Here is a 24,323-nt window from a genome sequence, read left to right as displayed (position 1 = left end):
TGATTTGTAGTCAGGTGTGGTGTGAGTGATCAGACCCAGGTATGAAAGAGGATGGGAAATGGAGTCTGAAACAGAGTTCGTTAATATCCAGGGGACAGTTCCCTCTGGCAGTGAGGAGGAGGTGGTACGGGAACCTCCTCTGTAACAGGGCACCTCCCCTGCAAGCGGCTCCTGATGCTAGGAAGTGGGTGACACCAGGGTCTTCCATGAGGTTGGGTTCTCTGGATGCGACCTGTGAAACTCTTACGTGAGAGTGGGGTCAAGGACATCCTTAGAGCTGACCCAGGATCATTCCTCAGGGCCATACCCCTCCCAATCGACCAAATACTGAAGGGTATCGCCCCTGTGCCTGGAATCCAGCAACTCGTGCACTTGATATGCCTTCTCACCGTCAACTAGGATAGTTGTGGCCTGATTCCCTCCCCAGCTCTCCTCTCGGACCACCAGAAGGTTTCAGTAGTGTAAGGACGAAAGAACCTGAGATACTTTGATCTCCTGAGAAACAGATAATACAAACATACACAGGCATCTTCGAGATACCCCACAGAGTGGAGGAGCAGGAGACCTCCTCCCCTTCTGGCCATTTGTTTCATTTTAAATCCCTTCACCCATTCTTCCTTCTACTTAGTCTGCTCAAAATGATTACATGAAAATGTCAATGCAAGTGAACAAACATTCATGTCTAGTACCATTGGAAATGTCTCAGTGCAACTGGTACAATGGTCTCAATCTTACAAAAGTAGATTAGAAGATAATACAGATCTGAAGAGTCAAGAGATATCTTGATTACTGTGATGGGAGTGCCCTTACCTAGGGTCCTCCATGTAAATTACCCGCTATTCCCATTGAGTTGTAAAACCACCCAGGCTTGGGACCTGAGTTAATGCAAATTCCAATTGTTAGTTCCTGTCTCCATCTCGGGGGATGTTTGTCTTGGTCTGAGGTATTTAAACGATTGCAGCAAGAGGATCAGGGCGATTTCTGTAGCCAGAAAGCCCTTAGTGTGTTGTGTGTCTCTTCACTTCATACTATACTATTAATACTATACTATCTATACTATACTATACTATCATACTATTTTCTAAGGTCAGGTATGCATATTTTACTTGTAGATTCATCTTTGAGAATTTGATGTTTTGTATTGATATGATTTGATGTGTTTCAATTGGATATGTAATTGGCAAAATACATATCTACCTGACTATTAATAAATTGTTACATTTTGATTCTATTCTGTTTTACTCTGTAATTATTGACTAGTAGATTACGTTGTATCCTTGTTAGCAACATGAGCACCCGAATGAATGAGTTAAATAAAGTAAAGAGTTAAATGAGAATAATCAAATGTCAGAAGAATAACAATTATAATTAGACACCAACAAAGAACCAATTTGCCTTTCAACCTAAATTCGAGGTCATACCAAAATGGAGTCAGATTAGATAAGAAAATGGAGTCAGATTTGAGTTTAACCTAAATTGAATTACTCTACGCGCTGAAAGACTGAACACGTAGGAAACCTTCATCCAGCACCGGATACCTTCCTTGGGCCGAGTGCCTGGACCTTACAGTAGTGAACACTGTTGGGAACGTTACTTTAAAAAAGTAATTCGTTATAGTTACTCACTACTTGTTCCAAAAAGTAACTGAGCTAGTAACTGATATAACTATTTTTTTAAGCAGTTTTCACAAGTCAGTTGAAATGAGTAGAACAGACAGGTGTTCCTACATAACTTTCGATATTTATTGCACGTCAACATACAGTTTATCTTGCACTTCAAGTATTATCAAAGTGTTTTTGGCCACTAGCTTTGTAGATGCATGTGTCACACATTACATGTACACATTACATCCACGTTCTTGCCTTTGACCACAATGAATTTGAAGTAGTGCTTATATCTCCACCTTGAAAATGCCAACTTTTCATCGGATTGCTCCTGACTCGCCATTTCTGCAACTGCTCTGCAACTTCGTGTAGCTGTTGGATGTGTGTTTGTTTGTGTGTGTTTGGCGCTGCTGGCGCGTGTGCCTGCATGTGTGCCGGCATGTGTGTAAAAACACTGGCTCTGATTGGCTACCATGAAACACATGACTCTGCCTTAGCCAATCATATTCTTATCTCGTTATTAACCCACCTGCTCGCTCGCTGTGAGCCAGGGGTGTGTTCGGATTGCATAGTTTATTAAATCATGGATAGTAACCCACTGCATTTAACGTTCAGTAATCTTAATGGCATTGTAACGACGGGAAAAGTAATTAGTTAAATTACCCCGTTACTGAAAAAATAACGTCGTTACCTAATGCCGTTCTTTAAACGCCGTTATTCCAAACACTGGTAGTGAAACATGGAAAGTAGGAGAGATGCGATAATTAGAAGGCAGTTCTGAACATAATTATACTGGAGTTATTGGTCTAGACATTTTGAAGGGACCCACACACCAGGGGCTGAGCTTTTTACATGGTAGTCAGAGGCAGAGATCTTTGGTTGAAAGCCATACCCATTGGTCCGGGGTGTACTCGGGACAGAGACATCAATGTCAATTGGCTTGCTGATCCTGTCATCTGACAGCATGAAATAGATGAGAATGAGCTCGATCCCAGATCTCCTCGCTGTATTGCAACCAGTCCGTGACTTAGGGTTGGTCGGTGGGTTCGCCAGACCAGGGAAACAATGGTGGTTGAAAACCCAGAATGCATTTGAACGGGGTCATGCTGGTTTTACAAGTGAGTTTTGTGTGTATTCTGCCAAGAATAAATATCTACTCCAGTCTGCTTGATGTTGCTGAAAGTATTACCTGAGGAATCGGATCACCTCCTGGTTCAGACGTTCAATTTGCCCATTGGATTGAGGGTGGTTACCTTATGTAAGACTGACATTAATATTAAGATGATGAAAGAAGGCATACCAAACTTTGGAGGTGAATTGGGATCCTCGATCCAACACAATGTGTTCAGGTAGACCATAGATGTGGAATGCTTGGTTGCAGAGTAATTTGGCGGGTCTGTGGGGAGCTTGGGCAAAGGGATTAGATGGCCTGCTTTGAAGAATCAATCTATGATTGTGAGTGTGGTGGTGTTACCCTGGGAATTGGGCAAGTCGGTGATGAAGTCAATGCTAATGTGATACCAAGGTTGTAGTGGCATAGGCAATTCAATCTGTAACAGAATTCACATACCTTTGATTGGTTATAGATCCTCAACTTAATTTTACTAAACATATCAAGAAAATCTCTAAAACAATACAAAGAAATCTCAACTGTTTTAAATTAATCAGACACTATATACCAAATCAGGCAGCCCTACTGTACATGCATGCTAATGGTGTTTTCACATATTTCATACTGCATGACAGTTTGGGGGCAAGCAGCTCCGTCTGCAACTAAAAACACATTGGTTCACTTTACAATCGAGCAATAAAAATTATGGATAAAAAGCCAATCCGCTATCATCACTGTTACATACTGGAGAAATATAAAATATTAAGCTTTGAAAGTTTTAGTAATTTATGTTTCCTAAAATTAATCTTCAAGTGTATTAATAATTTAGCACCTGAGCCTCTTAGTAAATTTATTGAAATACAGAACAACCAAAGAGTTACTAGAACTAGTTCAAATCATAACTGTACAATGCCATACTGTAGGACAAGCTTTGCACAGACTGTCTTTTCTGTTAAGAGCTGTAGGCTATGCAATGCATTACCGTCTGATATTAAGGCCATATTTGACTTCAAAAAGTTCACTTCCAGGATTAAGCTGTGGCTAAAGACAAATCAAAATTGTATACATTTTTAATTGTTGTTATAATTGTGTATGATTATGTATGTATGTATGTGTGTGTATGTGTATATGTGTATATATGTGTATATCTATATATACATAGTTTTGTAGTATTTCTTGTTTTTATGTATGTATTTGTTTTATAATTTAGTTCGGTGGCTGTCAGTTTGTGAGAGAAAGTAGCACATGGGTACATCTTGGCTGGTGAACCATGGCATTGAAGTATCGACCTCCACAATGAATGGGTGTTCTGGGTCTGGATGTTGGAGGATCAGGGCAGTGGTGAACCGAGTCTTTACTTCGTCGATGGTTAGGCAAGACTCTGGGGCCCAACTCAGTCTGTTTGTATGTCATTTAGTCATGTCAGTCAGAGGGGTGGCGACTGAACTGAAGTTCCTAATAAATCATCTGTAGAAGCAAACCCCTGGACATATTGTAACTCCTTCACTGTCTGAGGGTCTGGCCAATCCAACACTGCCTTGACTTTTTTTCTTCTCCATGGCTACTCACCCTGACTGATAAAGAACCCTAGGAAAGAAGTGCTGGTTTGATGGAACTCACATCGCAACGTCCTCTCTAAATCTTGGTTGGCTCGCTCAGATTGTCCGTTACTTTGGGGATGATAACCCGAAGACAAGCTAACTGACGCTCCTAGCAATTTACAAAGTTTGGCAAGGGAGTACCCAGATGCAGAATTAACAGGGAAAACAGTGTATTAACAAGAATGAGAACACAAACAGATGAGGGTAGAGAGTCCACACAATAGGGCAGGGCACACGATAGGAGAAAAGGCTGGTCAGAAGGAGGCAGCTCCAGACTCTGTGGAAAAAGGAGATCTGGTTGCAACTCAAGGAACCACAGGCTTGACCCTGTTGATGGGAACTATTGAAGCACCTAAATGTCTGTCAGGTCAGAAGAACCAGCAACCAGGGAGGACTCAGGAAGCAGGGCAGGAACCAACACAACAGACACACAAAGACAATACAACAGGAGAGACATGAGATAGATCGATCAAAAGTAAACTTGCAAACCTATACCTAGGGAGAAAACAAAACGAAAAGGAAAAACAAAAGTAATAAAATACGAGAAAAAAAGGTACTCTTTTTTCTTATGAAAATAAAAGGATAACGATTGGAAAAAGCTAAGTTTAAATAACTAGAACTACAAACAAAATAAAAAAGACAAGACATCAAGGATTTTAACAGGTAAGTTTATGCTTGATATGGATGTTGTAATGCAAGTCTTCACACTCACTGTTCTGGTACTGGATGATGGTTGCACTGGGCAGGAAATTTTCAGGTGACCCGACTGACCACAATACAGACACAGTTTATTCTTCATAAGGCATTCTTGTTCTTCAGGTGTGAGGTGAGTGTATCCCAATTGCATGAGATATCTATAGAAAGCCTGACATGTCTACTTTTAAACTAAGTGAGTGCTGCCAAAAACAAATATTCTGTGATAAAGTAATCCATATGAAAACAACGCGATGTCTGTTTTTCATGTCTCCCTTCATTATATCTAATGTGACCACGCCCCCACGCTAAACGCGCTATTCAGATTCAAACTGAAGCGCATGGCTTGAATACGCCCACACAGAAGAAAAAGCAGCCAGACTGTTCTTTAAGATTTTATTTTACTGTTTGCTTTGCGATGAGAGGAATAAGACATAATTCACCCCAAAAAGATGTGATGTGGTTGAGGATTTGAGAAATGGATTTCCTCAGAAAAAAGAATGAAGCACTTTATTCAGCCTTGCAATGCTCTGACCAGATCCTCGGTTAGTGTGGTGAGCTGGTTTAACTGGTGTTGGTGAAGGGAGAGCTGAGACGCCTGAGCAGAGATTTCCGTAGATAGTTGCATGTTCGCCGCTGCATAGCTATGTGGCGAAGTCTTCTGTTGTGACACATCAGAAGGCATTAAATCCATTTGCAGCTTTATTGAGAATTTTCAGACAGAGTCAGATACCGGCAAGGCAGAACAATGTAGAAAAGACTTAGATTGTTATGTGGAAAGAGGACCAGAGAGAGCAATTCGCGGAGCAGATACAGTCTTTAATGAATGAAGCACAGGAGCTTGAAAATACTTGTAAAAAAACAAAATGAGTCCCAAAGGGAAAAACTGGAACCAAAAACTTGACTCGTTCAAAAAGGAGAAAGCAAAAAACCACCGGCCGCCCAGGCGGTATCAGTACGGTGGACAGCTCCGGCACCCCAGACAGACAGGACTAGTACTAAGACAACAACAGGGGACAAGACATACAGCGTTAGCGAGTCTTAGAGGAATAATCTGTCGAGGCAGGTAGGGAGGAGAGGAGAAGAAGTAGGAGTGTTAATCAAAGGAGAAGGGGAAACAGGTTCGGGAAGCCAAGTGCAAAGAGTAGCGCAATGAGGAGCAGCTGAAGGAGATTAACAACAGAGGAAAGGTGAGTGCAAAATAGGAGAGGAGGAGGGAAAGAGTCTAAGTGAAAGAGGGAGGGGGAAAGAAAAAGAGAGTCAGGGTCATGACAGTGCCCCCACCTCAACGAGCGCCTCCTGGCCCTCCCGAGGGGGAAGCCTGGCGGGAGCGGAGGAAATCATCAATAAGCGAACGGTCCAGAACATCCCGGGAGGTGATCCAACTTCTCTCCTCCGGACCATAACCCTCCCAGTCCACTAAGTACTGCTGACCCCCCGAGGCGATCCCTCGATCTCCGGGGGGGGGGGGGATAACCGGCTTAATGCTAGACACATGAAAAACAGGATGGACACGACGGAGATTGGTAGGGAGTTGGAGGCGGAGCACGACAGGACTGATAATTGTAGAAATTCGAAACGGACCAACGAAACGGGGGGCCAACTTGCGTGAGACCGACTGGAGGGGCAGGTTAAGAGTAGACAGCCAAACCCTCTGACCGCAAATATATCTAGGGCTCTTGACTCGGCGGCGATTAGCGACTCATAGGGTCCGGTCTCTAGAACGGCAAAGCACGGATCTGACTCTCCGCCAGGTATGCTTACAGCACTGACGTATGCTTTCAGCATTTGCACGAGAACAAGGGTGGCTGATAACCGAGACTCGGTTGAAAAGGGGATAGCCTGGTGACAGAGGACAAGAGCGAATTATGAGCATATTCAACCCAGGGGAACTGTTCAGACAACGATGTCGGTTGGCGAAACGCAAGGCTACGTAACATACGGCTGATGGTTTGATTGGCTCGTTTGGCCTGACCATTAGTCTGAAGATGGAAACCGGATGCTCTGATTAAACGGCAGAATTCATTCCAAAACTGCAACGTGAATTGGGGACCTCTATCAGAGACAACATCAGAAGGAAGACCATGTAGCTTAAAACATTTTCTACAACAATCTGGGTGGTCTCTTTGGCGGAGGGGAGGGGAGTTTGGATAATGGAATAAAATGGGCTGCCTTAGAGAAACGGTCAATGACAGTGAGGATAACGGTGTTACCGGCCTACTGGGGAAGAACCGAAATGAAATCTAAAGCGTTATGGGACCAAGGGCGTGAGGGAATGGGGAGGGGGTCTGAGGAGGCCGGCTGGAGGGGAGTTCCCAGACTTAGTCTGTGCACACACGGTGCAGGCGTCTACAAAACGACAAGTATCCCGTTCGCAGGAGGGCCACCAGACGAGCCTGGCGGGCACTCATCCTCCTGGCGGAACGAATATATTCGAGGTTCCTGTGATCCGTCCATACAATGAAAGGAACACAGGAACCCTCTAGCCACTGACGCCATTCACCTAGCGCCAGGCGGATGGCGAGTAATTCACGATTGCCCATGTTGTAATTATGCTCAGAGGGAGATAACCAATGTGAGAAATAAGCACAGGGGTGGATCTGACCATCGGAGGCGGATCGCTGGGAGAGTCTGGCTCCAACGCCTACCTCGGATGCGTCAACCTCGACAATGAACTGTCTGGAGGGGTCGGGGGTCATAAGGATGGGAGCGGACGTGAAAAGGGTTTTAAGACAGTCAAAAGCACTTGACAGAAGTAAGGGTGGTTAGAGGCGCGGCGACCTGACTGAAGTTACAAATATAGCGTTGGTAAAAATTAGCGAACCCCAAGAATCGCTGCAAGGTGACACGAGAATCAGGGACTGGCCAATTAATAACTGCCTTAACCTTAGCGGTGTCCATGCTAATGCCCTCCCCTTAAATGACTGACCCCAAAAAGGTGACTGAGCACGTGTGGAAACAGCATTTCTCAGCCTTGACGAACAGTTTATTCTTGAGAAGCCTCTGAAGAACGCGGCAAACCTGCTGGACGTGCACCTGGAGGGAGGGCGAGAAAATAAGAATATCATCGAGATAAACGAAAACAAAAATATTGAGCATGTCTCTAAGGACATCATTGACCAACGCCTGAAAGACAGTGGGGGCGTTTACAAGACCGAACGGGAGAACGCGATATTCAAAGTCCCCGAGGGGAGTGTTAAATGCGGTCTTCCATTCATCCCTCTCCCTTATGCGAATCAAATGATAGGCGTTGTGAAGGTCCAACTTCGTGAAGAATTTGGCGCCCTGCAAGACCTCAAAGGCAGATGACATGAGGGGTAATGGATAACGGTTCTTAATAGTTATTTCATCAAGGCCCCGATAGTCTATGCAGGGGCGCAAAGAACCATCCTTCTTCTTAACGAAGAAGAACCCAGCGCCCGCGGAAGAGGATGAGGGAACTATGGTACCTGCGTCCAGGGACTCCGACAGATATTTCTCAAGAGCTTTGCGTTCGGGGCTAGAAAGGGAATACAATCTACCACGAGGTGGCGTAGTGCCCGGGAGAAGGTCGATGCTACAGTCATAGGGACGGTGAGGGGGGAGAGAAGCGGCCCGAGAACTGCTGAAAACCATCCGCAGATCGTGATACTCCTCCGGCACCCCAGACAAATCACCTGGGTCTTCCTGAAAAACAGAGACAGAGGATACAGGAGGAATAGCAGAGGTTAAACAGTTAACATGACAAGAAACATTCCAAGAGAGAATGGTACCCTTTATCCACTTAATCTGGGTATTGTGCTGTATAACCCTAACCCTAACCCTAGAGACAGAGGATACAGGAGGAATAGCAGAGGTTAAACAGTTAACATGACAAGAAACATTCCAAGAGAGAATGGTACCCTTTATCCACTTAATCTGGGTATTGTGCTGTATATGCCAGGGATGTCCTAAAACTACTGGGAAATATGGGGAATAAAAAGTTAAAAAAGGAATTGGTCTCACGGTGGTTACCGGAGATAGTGAGTGTTAAGGGTGGAGTTTCATGGTTAACCCTCGGGAGAGAGCTTCCGTCTAGAGCAAATAGGGGAGAGGGTGCGTCCAACTCCTTCAGGGGAATACCTTGTGCGCGAGCCCATGACTCATCCACGAAATTGCCCTCGGCCCCAGAGTCAATCAGGGCCCTGCATGAGGTAGAGGAACCAGGCCAATGACGATGAATCGTGAAGGTGGTGCAGGAGTGACCAGAGTGTTTGCGCTCGCCAGTAGCCCTCCACTTACTGACGAGCTCTGTCTTTTAACGGACACACGGCGACAAAATGCGCAGGTGAAGCGCAATACATGCAGAGGCGATTTATAACTCTTCGCTCTCGCTCCGTAGAGGATATAAGGATCAGGTTCAGAGGAGGGGAGTGGAAGGTGATCGGCGGGCAGCAAAGCCAGTAGAGCAGACTCCAGACCTCGAGGAGGACCAGAGAGAGCAATTCGCGGAGCAGATAAAGTCTTTAATGAATGAAACACAGGAGCTTGAAAATATTTGTAAAGAAACAAAAAGAGTCCCAAAGGTAAAAAAACTGGAACCAAAAACTTGACTCGTTTAAAAAGGAGAAAGCAAAAAACCACCGGCCGCCCAGGCGGAATCAGTACGGACAGCTCCGCAACAGCACAGTAGGGAGAGATCGGCAGGTCAGGAGACGAGCAGCAGCAACACTTCTAGGCTCACACTCTCGGCACCCCAGACAGACAGGACTAGTACTAAGACAACAACAGGGGACAAGACATACAGCATTAGCGAGTCTTAGAGGAATAATCTGGCGAGGCAGGTAGGGAGGAAAGAAAAAGAGAGCTAGGATCATGACATAGATAGAACCTTAACCAGGAGAGAGATCAGCCGGCAGTCAGACAGAGTTCAGAGAAGGCAATCAGAGTCGGGGCAGGCAGAGAACAATCATGGCACGTGCGGCCAAGCCGGCATATAGCCTTCTATCTTCCAGCAAGTGCTCTGTGTGTGTGTTAATATTATTTTGTGAGTCTTATTTAGTGAAAGTGAAAGGGAAAGTGACGTGACATTCAGCCATAGTATGGTGAACCATACTCAGAATTTGTGCTCTGCATTTAACCCACACACACACACACACACACACACACACACACCCGGAGCAGTGGGCAGCCATTTATGCTGCGGCGCCCTGGGAGCAGTTGGGGGTTCAGTGCCTTGCTCAAGGGCACCTAAGTCATGGAGCCCTGTACATCACTCCCCCCACCCACAATTCCTGTTGGCCCGAGACTCAAACTCACAACCCTTCGATTGCGAGTCCGACTCTCTAACCATTAGTCCACGACTTCTCCCTTTAGTGTTGTTTGTCCACTGATGAGCTCCATTATGTCAAAGCTTCAGTCAAGAGAATTTTTGGGCGAGAGCAAGCAGATGTTCCCTAGATCTAGAAATCGTTCTAGTTCTCACAACCCTACCGTTTTCCAGCCCCTCATGGTGGGGGTGTCACTTCTCATACTCCGCAGAGTCTAGATTCAGAGTGGCGCTACCAGGCCGAAGGCTTCTAGTGAAAGGCAGTTCTGTGGACCGTCATTTTCGCTGGATAGTCTTCGTCGTAAATATCCTGATGCCTAAGGCCTAGGACTTCTTGAGGGCCATTTCCCCTCTGAGGGCCATTACACTGTGCCCGTCTCTCCTCAGTGCCCTCAGGAGACTGATCTGCCAATGCTGTCGGTGTTCCAGGGCGAAGCGGTCTCCAGCGAGCGCTTCTCTCAGTTACTGCCCAGAAGTGTGTTTTCTCTGGTACAGAGAACCACTTATCTGGGCGTGGTGTGGGATTCGACCATGATGTTGAAAAATGCCTGCGCTTCTGGATCATGATCAATCTCACCTCAATGCTGAACCATCGTGAAATTGTGGGGTGAGAGTGCAAGGCCAGAGGAAGAATTGGTGTTGGTAGGTTCATTCTCGCTCACATAAAAGAGCTGTTGTTAAGACTTAACGCCAAGAAAAGTGTGTTTTCTCTGGTACAGAGAACCACTTATCTGGGCGTGGTGTGGGATTTGACCATGATGTTGAAAAATGCCTGCGCTTCTGGATCATGTTTAGATATGGCTTCTTTTTTGACCTATAGATTTTTAGACAGCAACAGCAAATGGCACGGTGGATTGTGTTCACCAACAATGTTTTCTGGAATATTCCTGAGCCCAGGTTGTGATTTCCATTAAAGTAGCATTCCTGTATGTGATGCAGTGCCATCTAAGGGCCCGAAGATCATCGCCATCCAGTATGGTTTTCCGTCCTTGAAACTTACACACAGAAATTGTTCCAGATTCTCTGAATCTTTGGATGATATTATGCACTGTAGATGATGATAACTTAAAACTATTTGCAATTTTTCTCTGAGAAACTCCTTTCTGATATTGCTCCACTATTTCTCGCCGCAGCATTGGGGGAATTGAATTGGTCCTCCAGCTGTTCCTTATATGTACATTTAACTTTTCCGGCCTCCTATTGCTACAGTACCTGTCCCAACTTTTTTGGAATGTGTGGAGCTCTCATGAAATCCAAAATGAGCCAATATTTGGCATGACATCTCAAAATGTCTCACTTTCAACATTTGAAATGTTATATATATTCTATTGTGAATACAATATAAGTTTATGAGATTTGTAAATTATTCCATTCCTTTTTTACTCACAATTTGCACAGTGTCCCAAATTTTTTGCAACATGCTGCTGTCCTTCACAGTTCCTACTCTCATAAATTACTTGCACTGCATGTTGACTTTTAAACCTAAATATAAATGTTAAACAATAGATATTTCAGGACAATGAATGTTTTTGCGCTGAAAATTGTCTCCCTCACCTCTCTGTGTTCCATCTGTTTAACGCACGCACCCACTGCACTGACGCTCTTTCAGTAAGAAACTTAATGAACCTTAAAGTTTAAAGAAACTTTAAACTTAATGCAGACTGTCAGGGCGGGCCTTTATGTAAAAATAGAAAGGCTTGCATGAATTTGTGACATTTACAGATAAGGATATGACCATTAACTAAAAGTTTTCTGTACCAAGGAATCACACACGTATCTGTAAAAGTGCCTGACAGGCAAGCCATTACACTAATGCATCAGCTTGAAGCTTAAAATAAAGATTTATCATATATATGGCAGCTTGGATCAAGTACTTTTCCTGCAGGAGCTCATTCTGTTTCCTCCAATATTTGTAGATGCAATTTGTCCATAGAAATGCTTTATTCAGTGCTGTGATTTGATGCGACCGGCTGCAGTTGTTTGTGCACTGTGGGTAGATCTGACTAATTGATAATGAGAATAGTTATCGATGATTTTCATTAATGATAATAATCAGTTTGATTGATTAGTTGTTGTAGCCCTATTTTTAATTATGTTTGTAATAAAAACATAAAACAAATCATGCAAAATGAGATAAAAATGTGGCCTAAAATATATTAGTAAATGGTTTCTTTATTACATCACAATTAGCTTCTGGCTATTTATGGATTTCGCTTGTTTTATGAGAAGCATTCAACTTGTTTACTCCGGCTATGTGCCAGTTGATTCCTGCTGTACATGACTCACTCTTTTGTTGGAAAAAAATGCTATTGTAATTAGATCATGCAGTCAAAAGAATTTTTCTTTGCAGAGGAATGAGGGACAACTTCTTTTTTCTGTAACAGCTAAATGCTCTTTTATGGTTGACATTTGTAGGTCACTGAAATTTTACTTTAAGCTAATTCATCTCTGCAGTATCACTGAAAGCAGGTTATAATAGAAAAAGAACACAATTGCAAGTTTACAGGCAATTGCAACACATCCTCATGGCAACTGGTACCTTTTTACATTTAGCAGAATTGGCCATTAATTGGTTAGAATTAGGGCTGCTTTATCATCCTAAAAATTATTGTTTACATATGAATGATGTTGCACAAATTCAACCAGAAATTCCACCTGATAGTTAGGTTTATCTTGAGATCAGGTTGGGAAAATTAAGGAATCTCACACAACACAGTTTCACCAATGAATAGAGCTGCTGATGTTGCATGTTTTAAAATCTGACAGAAACACTAAAGCACCTCAAGCATCCTTAGTCAATCTACACAAAGTTAAAAAACAAATACCAATAAATGAACGCCTTATTTTAACACATTTTAAACCAGTTTCAGATTTCAGAGTTTGCACAGGTGAGAATTACGGATTACTAAGAGTCACCAGCCTGTCCATTATCTCACTGAGACCTGCAGGTTTCTCAATAAGTAAGACGAATGAACAGTGAAAGAGTTTACAGACTGAGAGAGTCAGGGGCGTTTCTTCTTTTAATGTGTTGAGAGAGTGTGTGGGTGTGTAGGAAACAGGTTAACCAAAGTATTTAAGAGCAGGTGGAGGTGCAGGTATCTGAGCTGTGTTGTCTGAGATGAAGATGACAAGGAAGATGATCCATTTACTCAGTGTAGCATTTTCCATCGCTCTTCTCATGAGAGGTATGCTCTTTTATTGGATAAATAATACTTAACTTATAAATGTTTTTCTTATAAACTATAATACTACTGTACCAGTCAAAAGTAATTAAAAAAGGGGTGGTGTTAGCGCAGTGGATAAGACACATGCCTTTGGTGTGAGAGACCCGGGTTCGAATCCACTGTGAGACACCAATGTGTCCCTGAGCAAGACACTTAACCCCTAGTTGCTCCAGAGGCGTGCGACCTCTGCCATATATAGCAATTGTAAGTCGCTTTGGATAAAAGCGTCAGCTAAATGAATAAATGTAATGTAATGTAAATGTAATTAACAGTAAAAACAGCAATATTGTGAAAGAGCTGTTTGAAAGTATATTTGAAATATTTGAAAGTATTTTAAAATGTAATATATTTTAAACAGAATATTTAGCATCATTACTCCACTCTTCAGGATCACATTATAATTTCACAAATCATTATAATATGAACATTTGCTGCTCGGTTATAATTGGTGGTCATTTATCAATAATGGTTGTTGAAATCAATTTCTTCTGCTTGATATTTTTGTGGAAACCATGATACATTTTTAAGGATTATTCAGTGTATAGAAACCATAAAGGAACAGCAGTTATTTGAATGCTATAAATGTATTTACTTTCGCTTTTCAATGGTAGTGCTTCCACAAATATATCAAGCAGCATAATTGTTATGAACATTTATTATAAGAATAAGAAGAAGAAATGTTAATTGAGCAGCAAATCATCATATTAGAATAATTTCTGAAGAATCATGTGACACCAAAGACTGGAGTTATGATGCTGAAATTTCTGCTTTGTTATTACAGAAATAAATATAATTTTAAATCACATTACAATAGAAAATTATTAAATTGTAATATTTTACAATATTGCTGCTTTTACTGTATTTTCATACAGTTTTATTCATACAGTATAATGTGGATTAATGATCAAATAAGTGCAGCTTTGCTGAGATTTCTTTTAAAAACCTTTAAAATATCCTGCATTTTAGCATGTATTATTTTGAATAACATTACTATTTCTTTCTTTTATGGCAAAAGGTTTTTATATTGCATATATAGGTTATATATAGGTTCAGTAAAAGGTAACTGAACTTGTTTCTTGTTTTCCAGGATGTGACGCACAACTGGATGGTAACTAGTTTTTCACCACATAACTTAAATAGTCAAATGAAAATGTTGCTGTGTACAGCTGTTTGATTTGCTATTGTCACTGTCAGTGTGTGGCAGAGCATCTCTCAACACAAGGATCGTTGGAGGACAGAATGCATCTCCTGGTGCTTGGCCGTGGCAGGTCAGCCTTCACAGAAACAGTCGCCATTTCTGTGGTGGATCACTCATCAACAAAGAATGGGTTCTGACTGCAGCTCACTGCTTTGACAAGTAACTATCATAGACCATACCTTTCATTTATAAAAAAAATAATACTTGTCATTCAGTGGATGTGGCGAATGCTTAACACTTGATCTTCCACCATATTCTAGTACTTCACCCTCTGGCCTAACTGTGTACCTGGGCCGACAGACACAGGAAGGAACAAATGCAAACGAGGTGTCCAGCAGTGTCTCTGAAATCATAAAACATCCAGGCTACAGTAGCAGCTCTCATGACAACGACATCACTCTTCTGCATCTGTCTTCACCGGTGACGTTTACTGACTATATCAAACCAGTTTGTCTGGCTTCATCAAGCAGTACATTCTTCAACCGCACTGTGAGCTGGGTCACTGGATGGGGAAACATTAAGACAGGCGGTAAGCTTTTTAGTTTTACAAACCTTGATTGACAATATTATTGCAGTACTGATGCACATTTGATAATTTAATGCTTTTCACAGTTGCCCTGCCCTCACCACAAAATCTACAGGAAGTGCAAGTGCCTGTTGTTGGAAACAGGCAGTGTAAGTGTCTTTATGGAGTCTCAACAATCACTGACAACATGATATGTGCCGGACTAATAGAAGGAGGGAAAGACTCTTGTCAGGTAACAACTCCTGTACATACATTTTGGTCATTTCATAGTTTTATTGGGCTGCAAATATTCTTTAGTGAAAATAGCAATAATAAGGAATTGTGTCATAAACTTCGATTTTAACCAAGTGAGCCATTTTCAAAACACTGCAAAACTCAAATATCTGAGATCTTGTCTGCACAGTCAGTGACTCAGTAAATTATAGCATATACAGTAGTAAAATATAGTAAAGGATCTGTTTCGTGCATTAAACTCATGTGTCCTAGTTTAGAAAATTTCCCTGACATTTGTACCACAATCAAGGAGTGGTGAGTTTTAACTTTTTAATGACAAGGGATCTCAAGTATGAAGATCAACTTGTGAAGGACCTTCTTCTCAAAATAAAAGCTGAGAAAATTTTGTGTGGGAAGCAGTGTGATATAAACACAATTAGTTATTTGTGAAATTAAATAATTGAATGTGATCTTTCCATTATTCTTTCATATTATATATTACACCTGTGAAGTACAACCGGAATATGTAGGTTATGTCACTAACCTGTTCTTCATCCTACAGGGTGACTCTGGTGGGCCTATGGTCAGCAAGCAGAGCTCAATCTGGGTCCAGTCTGGAGTTGTGAGCTTCGGCGATGGTTGTGCTTTAGCTAACTTTCCTGGTGTGTATGCCCGGGTGTCTAAGTACCAGAGCTGGATCAATGAGAAGATCAGCACCAGCCAGCCGGGCTTTGTTACATTCACCTCCAATGGTACCGATGGTGATCTGGCAATTAGCTGTACTGGTGTGCCTGCCATTCCCACAACCACTGTCGCCACTACAACAACTACAACCGTTGCACGTAAGATTCCTTCAAGTCCAATAACATTCCCAATAAACCATCCATAGACGTTGTCCATTAGCTACGTGTCCTAGAACTTAAATGTGTTCTTGATTTCAAAGGGAAATGGTGCTTTTACTTTAATAAACACGCAGCAATATTACTGGTGAAGAAAATTCCTAGTGTCATTTTCAATCAAACTCATCAATGAACATAAATTAATTTTATGAACGGTTTATTTTTACAGAGTCAGTCAAATCAATTCATGAAAAAACCATCAGGCTTGTGACTTGAGTCAGACTCCCTCAATCACTCAGTAAATCTTTAAAAGCCCTTAACTGACTTCCTCTAAATTGTGAGGCATTTTTATTGAGCTATTAATTTATCAACTAAAAAAATAATTTAGTTTCTAAAATGTTAAATTTAGGAACTTGTTAAGTCTGTCATCACACATCAATGTTTCTATGTCCAAATGCTCTATCAGATCCATAAAGCTAACAACAAACAATGCTAATATACACTCACTGTGCTGCCTGTAGTACTATAATAAAAGAGTGTAAAAAAATTGGTGTAGAAACAATTTTCACTCGGAAATTGATAGTAAATTTCCTAATTAATCACAAAGAGATGGCAAGTAACACACTGAATTAAAGATGAAAATAGTTTTTTCAGTCTTAAAGTTGATTATTAGCATTCATAAACAGCTGTTGAAATTATATTTTTCTTTCAAATCAATTGGAGGCTTGAACCCGAAAAGAGTATGGGATATTCCCAGTCATTTTTGTAATCTGAAGCCCTTCTTGTTCTCAAGTTCATTATCTGTCAGCTAATCAACAATATAAAAGTAGAAACGGAACTTGAAAATCCTGCTTATTGAACAATGGCCAGAAAGCCTGTTCTTTGATGTACTCTGTGTTCTATGCTAATGGCCTGTGGCTGTGTAGCCTAAGCATACAAAATGAAGTCCTTTTTATAATTTTGTAAAATATATATTTTCATATTTATTTTTATTTATTTGTTTATGTGCTGTTGTTTTTTAGACTAAGCTATCAACTGTAACAAATAAAATTGTAAACAAGACAAAAGTTATTGGACTACATTTTACAAGAAAATATCCCTTTAATCTTTCTACTTCAAAAGTTTAAATTTAATTCAATGTTATTTACTGTTTATTTGTAATAATTTGTGATATTTACTAGCAAATTAAAATAATTTGTTTCAGTCTATGTATGAATTAAAGAAAATATCTCGGGTTACGAATGTAACCATGGTTCACTGAATACGGAATGAGACACTGTGTCCTCTAGGGGTGGCTATGGGGAATGCCTTGTTGTTACCCATCTCTGAAGCATACATTGAAAAAACACCAACAAGTTGGCCGGCGAAAGCCCCTGAAGTCACTACTGGTGCGACTAAAGAACAAATAGGCTCCGGGAGAACATGTCATTCACATCTTTGTTTGAAGCTTGCATTCCGTAGCATGGATGGAAGCTGTCTCGTTGTCTACTCAGGGAACCATGATTACATTTGTAACCTGAGACGTTCCCTTTCAAGGGAACTTCGAACTGCATCCTGAGGGGAGTGAAGGCCAGTGCCCGGTTGCATGAAACTCCTTAAGTGAGGGTTTCCCTGAGGGAGAAAAAATCCCTGAGGTAAGGGATTTCATTAAGAGAGTTGCAAGAAACCTCTTAACTGTCACCCTTACCCAAAGTGTTTATACTAAGCGTTTCACAGTAGTTTCTGACAACATACGGCAAAGATCACCGCAGTTGCTATAGTTACTACCTCTAACAGTAAACAGAACACAACGAACCAAAAAGCCAAACCCAAATCAACCAAACTGGACAGAGGACGAAAAGGCAATTATTGTTTTTGTAAGTGGTTATTATAATAATAATATTTCATTCATCATCTCCAAGGGATTATTACGATCATTAAAAACACACCTTGGTATTTCCTCCTCTTCAATTAACAGTAAATCAGCCATCGTATTTTGAGTTTAAGTTGACTTAAGGGAGCTGTTTTGGTCCCTTAAATTTATTAAGGTGAAATGGTCTCTAAGGACTTTGTAGCAACGCTTAAGGGAACTCTTAGATAATTAAGGGGGAAAAACTTAATAACAGCCTTATGTTCATTAAGGCAACCCTTAGGGTTTTTTCTTGCAACCCAAGTTTCACTAAGGATACCCTTAACCTTATTTCTTAGCTTAAGGAGTTTCATGCAACCGTGCACAGAACAAGGCGAGCACTAAATACCAACTGGACGTTGCCCCTGGGACTTTAGACGGCTGTCTATGACATTATCTGTGTTTCCACTGTCGGACCAGTGCTAGCCAGTGTTTAAAACGGGCCAGGCGGGGCTAATAGCCTCGGGCCAGTGGCACCAAGGCCAGAATAACGCAACATTTCCACTGTCGGTCCTGAAGCACCGTTGCGCTTCACTAAAACACGCCCTTTACACGCCTCTCAGGAACAACTTCACAAAACCCCATCATTTCAGCAACAAAGAGAAGTTATCAGAAAACTAAGAAATAAGTCACTGGAACTAGCGCGATCACAAAACAAACATGATAAAAGTGCCCATTTTTTTTCATGCTTTGTTAAATATTTAAAATTCAGAAGCATCAATGTTTTACTATAGAATATGTGATACAATGATTATAATGAATTAATTTATCAGCACTCAAAATTAGTCACACAGAAATAAATGTATTTCTATTTTATTTACTTATTTTTAAAGCTTTAGCATTATGAAAATAGCCTACTTATTCAGTCGAGTCTGTTTATTTTTATTTGTAGCCTATAAGTCACATTTAGAATGAATGATAATATCTCTATTTTTATATAAGCTTCCGAGCAAAAAACATTATTATATTTTTTATGACAGGCTACGCGGAGCTAAACTCTTGAGACGAGACTTATGACAGATGAAATATGTTACTAAATATATTCACGATTGTGATAGAGAATAAGAAGCTGACGTCTGATTTCTCCAAGTGGTTGCCTTTATCATGTTTACTTTTGTAACGTTAATGTTTAGCGTGCACAGTCTTTTTGCATCGCTTATAAATTTCTGCCTTTTTTAGTGATTATAATCCACATCAGATCAAGTTATTTCAAACATTCGATGATGACTGAAAGTGAGTTTTGTGCTCAACTTATTTTAAAAAGTCTTTAATGCTGGTGTTATAGCTGTTAGCTTTCTGAAATGGTCTGTGGCTGACGCTCTCCAGACACAGAGAAACTCCGCCTTTGTTCATAACCACTCCCCTAGCCCCAGCTGGCCCACTTTGGCCAAAGGTTTTTGTCGGTCCAAAAAAACCCTGGCTGTTGGCCCCCAGAAAGCCCCGGCGAGGCACGATCAAGCCCGGAAGTGACAGTGGAAATGCGACTGGCCCTGGCACGCACTAGCACGCCCGGTTTAAGCTCGACAGTGGAGACACAGCTAATGAGCACAGCAGAGAAAATCTGACTCCCTCGAGAGATGAACGCACTTGCTCTTCAGTACACACGCACACAGCACAGCACGCAAGCCTTGTGAACTGCAGGTATCAGAGCAAAGCCTCTGACGAGAAACATGCACTCCTACACTGTACGCTTCAAACTAAATGGTCATTGTAGATGAATTCTATTTATTAATAGTTGCACCGGTAGTAACCTCAGGGGCTGTCGCCGGCCAACTTGTTGGTGTTTTTTCAATGTATGCTTAAGACACGAGTCACAACGAGGTGTTCCCCATAGCCACCCCTAGAGGACACAGTTCGAAGTTCCCTTGAAAGAGAACAAAATATTTCACTAAAAATATATTTAAATATTTCACTCATAAAATACGCCATTCATTCCCTTTCTCTTTGTTACTGTAGCTGTAGTGTGTGGAAGCGCCACGCTGAACACCCGCGTTGGAGGAAACAGCTCCCTCGCCTCTTCCGGTGTTTGGCCTTGGATGGCAAGCCTGCAGTTTAACGGCAGTCATGTTTGTGGAGGAACACTGATTGCTCAACGCTTTGTCATGAGCTCTGCCAGCTGCTTTACCAGGTAATGCCACTAAAACACCATAAACAAAAACATGTGATGAGAAATCAAAAATATCTGATTCAACAGAGTCCTATTTTGTTCAGATCCACCAATGCCTCTGACTGGACCGTGATCCTGGGACGTCTGAATCAGAACGGCTCCAACCCCAATGAAGTCTCTATAAAAGTGGCCAATCTCACACTCAGCAATGGCACAGGTGACAACGTTGCAGTCTTGCAGCTGGCTGTCACACCAAACCTCACAAATTTCATTCAGCCTATATGTGTGGACATGGGAGGCAATACCTTCAGCGCTAACACTCAGTGCTGGGTGGCAGGATGGGGCTCAGGAGCAGGAGGAGGTGTGAATGCTTTAAACACTATGTTAACTGCTAAAGAGGTTTATAAGATTTTTAATAATTGTTTAATGTTTCATCTTAATTTGAATTTGTCTTCTTCCTTTTATAGTGATTCAAACTCTTCAGGAGTACCAGACCTCTGTTGTGAGTTGTGGAAACTCATCCTCAGACAACAGTATTTGTACAAGTTCCTTGAACTTACAGCAGGCAAGTTCATTCTGTTTAAAAACAAAACATTTTGCATTATTTTTTGTAATAAAAGTACTTACAGATAATAAAAGGAGTTGTTAAATACCAGCAAACTGAGGCTTCTGGGAAGGAAGTGTATTTACAATAAGGTTTCATTCATTATTAGTAGTACGCACATTGGCTAGCATTAACTAAAATTAATAATACTTTTAGAGCATTTATTAAGCTAAATCAAAAAATATGAATAACAATTAACAGAGTAACATTTATAGATGCTGAAACTAAAATTGTTCATGATACCTACTGAATTAACACATTTCAATGAATGGAACCATACTGTAAAGTATTTTCAAATAATGTATACAAACATTTGAAGAGATTGTTTGTAAAAACAGATGTCTCAGTTTTATTATTATTATTATTATTATTATTATTATTATTATTATGTTATCATGTTTTTATTGTGTTTCATTGTGTTAGTAGGCTGTATTTTAGTTATTTTTACTTAATCAAAAATAAAATAACTGCAGTTTGAATGGGATTAATTGGAAGACACAATGAAAAAACATATTTTTTGAAAATGAGTAAAAACTGAGTTATCTGTTTTTGCAAATTAACTCCTCATTTAAACTTTTGGGGATTTTAATTTTTTTGTAAGATTTCATGGTTTGTTTTCCATGTTTTTTTTTTTGTTTGTTTGTTTTTTTGTTTTTATCAAAATACAGCAAAACAGCTATATTGTGGAATATAACATTTAATTGCACCACTTAAAGCCTTTATGTGTAATGCATTAAATAAAAACAATAGTTTTACTGAATTAATTATGCCTTTAATGCACATTATAATGCATTGTACAGTCTCATGAATAATTGTAACCACAGTTAATAGATTATAACACTTATCAATTCATTATTACACGATGCATTATAATTTTGGTTACAGTTATTTACAACAAGATATAATGTACAGTGGATATTATGAATAGTTATAATGCATTACACCCTTTAATAACCCTTTATAATGCATTATACATAAAGGCTTTAAAGGTACAGGTTGTAGGATCTGCCACTAGAGGGCGCACTACCAAAACAATCACGTGGTTTGATGATGCTTAGAAGGAGCATGGAATGATGGGATTTGTTGTCTTCTACCCAACCGCTGACGGCCATCAATCAGACGATATGAAAGTGATTACCACTTGCTCAACAAATATATACACTCGTGTACATTTAAACACAATAATTGGGCATTCTTAGCAAATGTCAGTTCGATGATTTACATGAGTTCAACGATTTGTGCGAGTAGATTACATAAAAGTCAATGCAAAGACACGCTCAGACTATGGATCAGACACATCCTCCTCGGGTCTAGAGACACGATGCCCCACGTTTGGCATGTATTCCCCATAATACTAATCTTGTTGATCGTTATATGTCTTCTGTAAAGATACGAATCAAAACAACTCACCTGTCGAGTAAAACGCAAGCGAGATCGGCATCTCTTTTTAGTTGAAGTTTGTCGCGAAGCTCTCTCCATCTAGAAAATGCAACACCGATATTGATCCTCACTCTTTCTCTCCTCTTGTCCCAAACTCTTCTTGGCTCGTTTGGTTGGCCCGTAAGCTTACGTTTACGGGAGCTGTCCTTTTCGACAGAACTAGCGGCAGACGGTAAACAGTTATTATGTTCCATAAATAAGTAACACAATCCACCATAAAATGCGCAAGAAGAAGTAAATAAGGAACTGCTTGAAGCAAGCTAGTGGGTTGCTGGACGCTAGACACTACTTCCGCATTTGTCCACGACACTGTTGTCATGTGGTTTCTACGTCAGTAAAGGCGTTAACAAAGGGTAACTAACGTCATTGACAGGTGACTGCACTGCCCCGTGTCACGGTTTAGAATGGGAATTTTCTCATGATTTACAATTAGTTGAAAACATTGGAGATATTGTTAGTAATCAGCTGGACAAAATATATAACACTAGCCTAGTGGTTTTTGGATTTTTTACCGCAAATATCTTACAAATTGTACCTTTAAGTAAACTTTTAAACAGCAGTGTTCTTGTCAAATTATAAGAACACTGATATTTTCCATATACCAAAAACTATTTTATTAAAATGATAATATTTGACAAATAACACGATTTTGTACCATTCAGTAAAGAGTTGTCTCTTTCTCTCTCAGGGTGATCAGGGCGGTCCGCTGATGTGTAAGCTGGGTCAGTCGTGGATCCATGCTGCTGTTTTGACCATACCAACACTGACCAACAGCACTGCATCCCGCTCTGCTCGCGCTCAAGATGTCCAGGTCTTCACTAAAACTTCCAGCTTTGCCTCATTCCTGACATCTGTTGTGGGTCCCTTCCCTTTAAAAGCCACAAACTCCACAAGTTCAACATCAAGCGCAGCAAACAACTCAACCCTGGGAGCCTCTAGTGGGTCACAAACATCATCTCCCTTCTGTTTCACTGTTTCAGTCCTCTTACCTGCACTTACTGCTCTTAAAATCTTTCATCAAGGCTGAGTCCTTGAGTAGATTTATTAATTTTGAATGTGTATATAACTACTTATACAAATAAATGTCTTCAATGTGCTTCCTATGACCGACTACATAATCATACAACATAAAAAGCTTTTGTGGGGCATATAATTCATGTTTACTACACAAATGTGAACTTTTAAGATCGCTATTGTTCTCTCAGACCATGAAGCTGCTACCTGTTGTTCTTACTCTGCACAATTACACTGTATGACTTTACACTGCTGGTAACAAGTGCATAGCTAATCATTTTTGTCACCAGTTGGTTTCTTTATATTTACACCATAGCAGATGCATAGCAGATTCTTATTCAGCTTGGCACTTTATGGAAATTTGATTGGTTCAGTTCTAATACTTACTCTACCGTAGCTTAACTAACAAGTACCTCAAACTGTACTTAAACTGTAGTTAAATATATTAAAGAATCGAATATATCCATTCTATTATTGTTTAGAAAATAATTTTTGTATAAATGTGAATGTGTAATGTGAAACAATTTTTGTCTGTTTGTTTGTTTTTTTAACATGTATATTTATCTTTTATCTCTTTTTTGTTATATTTTTAATGAGAAGTTGTTGTAATATGATTTCTTATGAATGAAGTAACTCTTATAACACTAGTAACACTGTTTTTACACTGTGAAAAGCAAGTGTATATTTTGTTGTAAAAAATGATGATTAAAAGAACAAATTGAGTTGAAACAAAAGCCAATTTGGTGTGTTTTTCTTTTGTTGTTGTTGTTGTTGTTGTTGTTGTTGTTTGTTGTTGTTGTTTTTCTTTTTTCTCAATTGTTTTGGGAAAGACCCCAAGAAGGCATGTGGTAAGAATGTGGCTTGGATTCTGCTTAGTCATTGCTGTTAACACGAGCATGTGCTGTCCACCAGATTATATAAATTGCCTGAAACATCTCACGAAACAACCTTTCTCCAAGATCCCAAACATCACT

General features: G+C 40.5%; 1 protein-coding gene across 4 annotated transcripts in view; it reads left to right on the top strand.

Annotated features, from left to right (window-relative positions):
* Positions 1-23,526, top strand: part of LOC127953272 (transmembrane protease serine 9-like) — a 32,948-nt gene extending 9,422 nt beyond the window's left edge. For 2 of the 4 annotated variants that reach the window (XM_052552291.1, XM_052552289.1), the window contains 9 exons: positions 14,608-14,628; positions 14,715-14,877; positions 14,979-15,247; positions 15,331-15,476; positions 16,020-16,299; positions 20,141-20,312; positions 20,396-20,652; positions 20,759-20,856; positions 23,024-23,526. In XM_052552291.1, the coding sequence (XP_052408251.1) occupies positions 14,608-14,628; positions 14,715-14,877; positions 14,979-15,247; positions 15,331-15,476; positions 16,020-16,299; positions 20,141-20,312; positions 20,396-20,652; positions 20,759-20,856; positions 23,024-23,362 (1,745 nt within the window). In that variant the 3' untranslated portion in view covers positions 23,363-23,526. Of the gene's footprint in view, positions 1-13,373; positions 13,482-14,607; positions 14,629-14,714; positions 14,878-14,978; positions 15,248-15,330; positions 15,477-16,019; positions 16,300-20,140; positions 20,313-20,395; positions 20,653-20,758; positions 20,857-23,023 lie in introns of those variants that run through there. The other 2 variants (XM_052552288.1, XM_052552290.1) reach the window with 2 other exon arrangements.
* Positions 23,527-24,323: the final 797 nt, after the last annotated feature.

This window comes from Carassius gibelio, chromosome B3, assembly GCF_023724105.1.
Source record: "Carassius gibelio isolate Cgi1373 ecotype wild population from Czech Republic chromosome B3, carGib1.2-hapl.c, whole genome shotgun sequence".
Lineage (NCBI taxonomy): Eukaryota > Metazoa > Chordata > Actinopteri > Cypriniformes > Cyprinidae > Carassius > Carassius gibelio.
The sequence above is the reverse complement of the archived record's forward strand: the minus strand, read 5'-3'. Positions and strand labels throughout refer to the sequence as shown.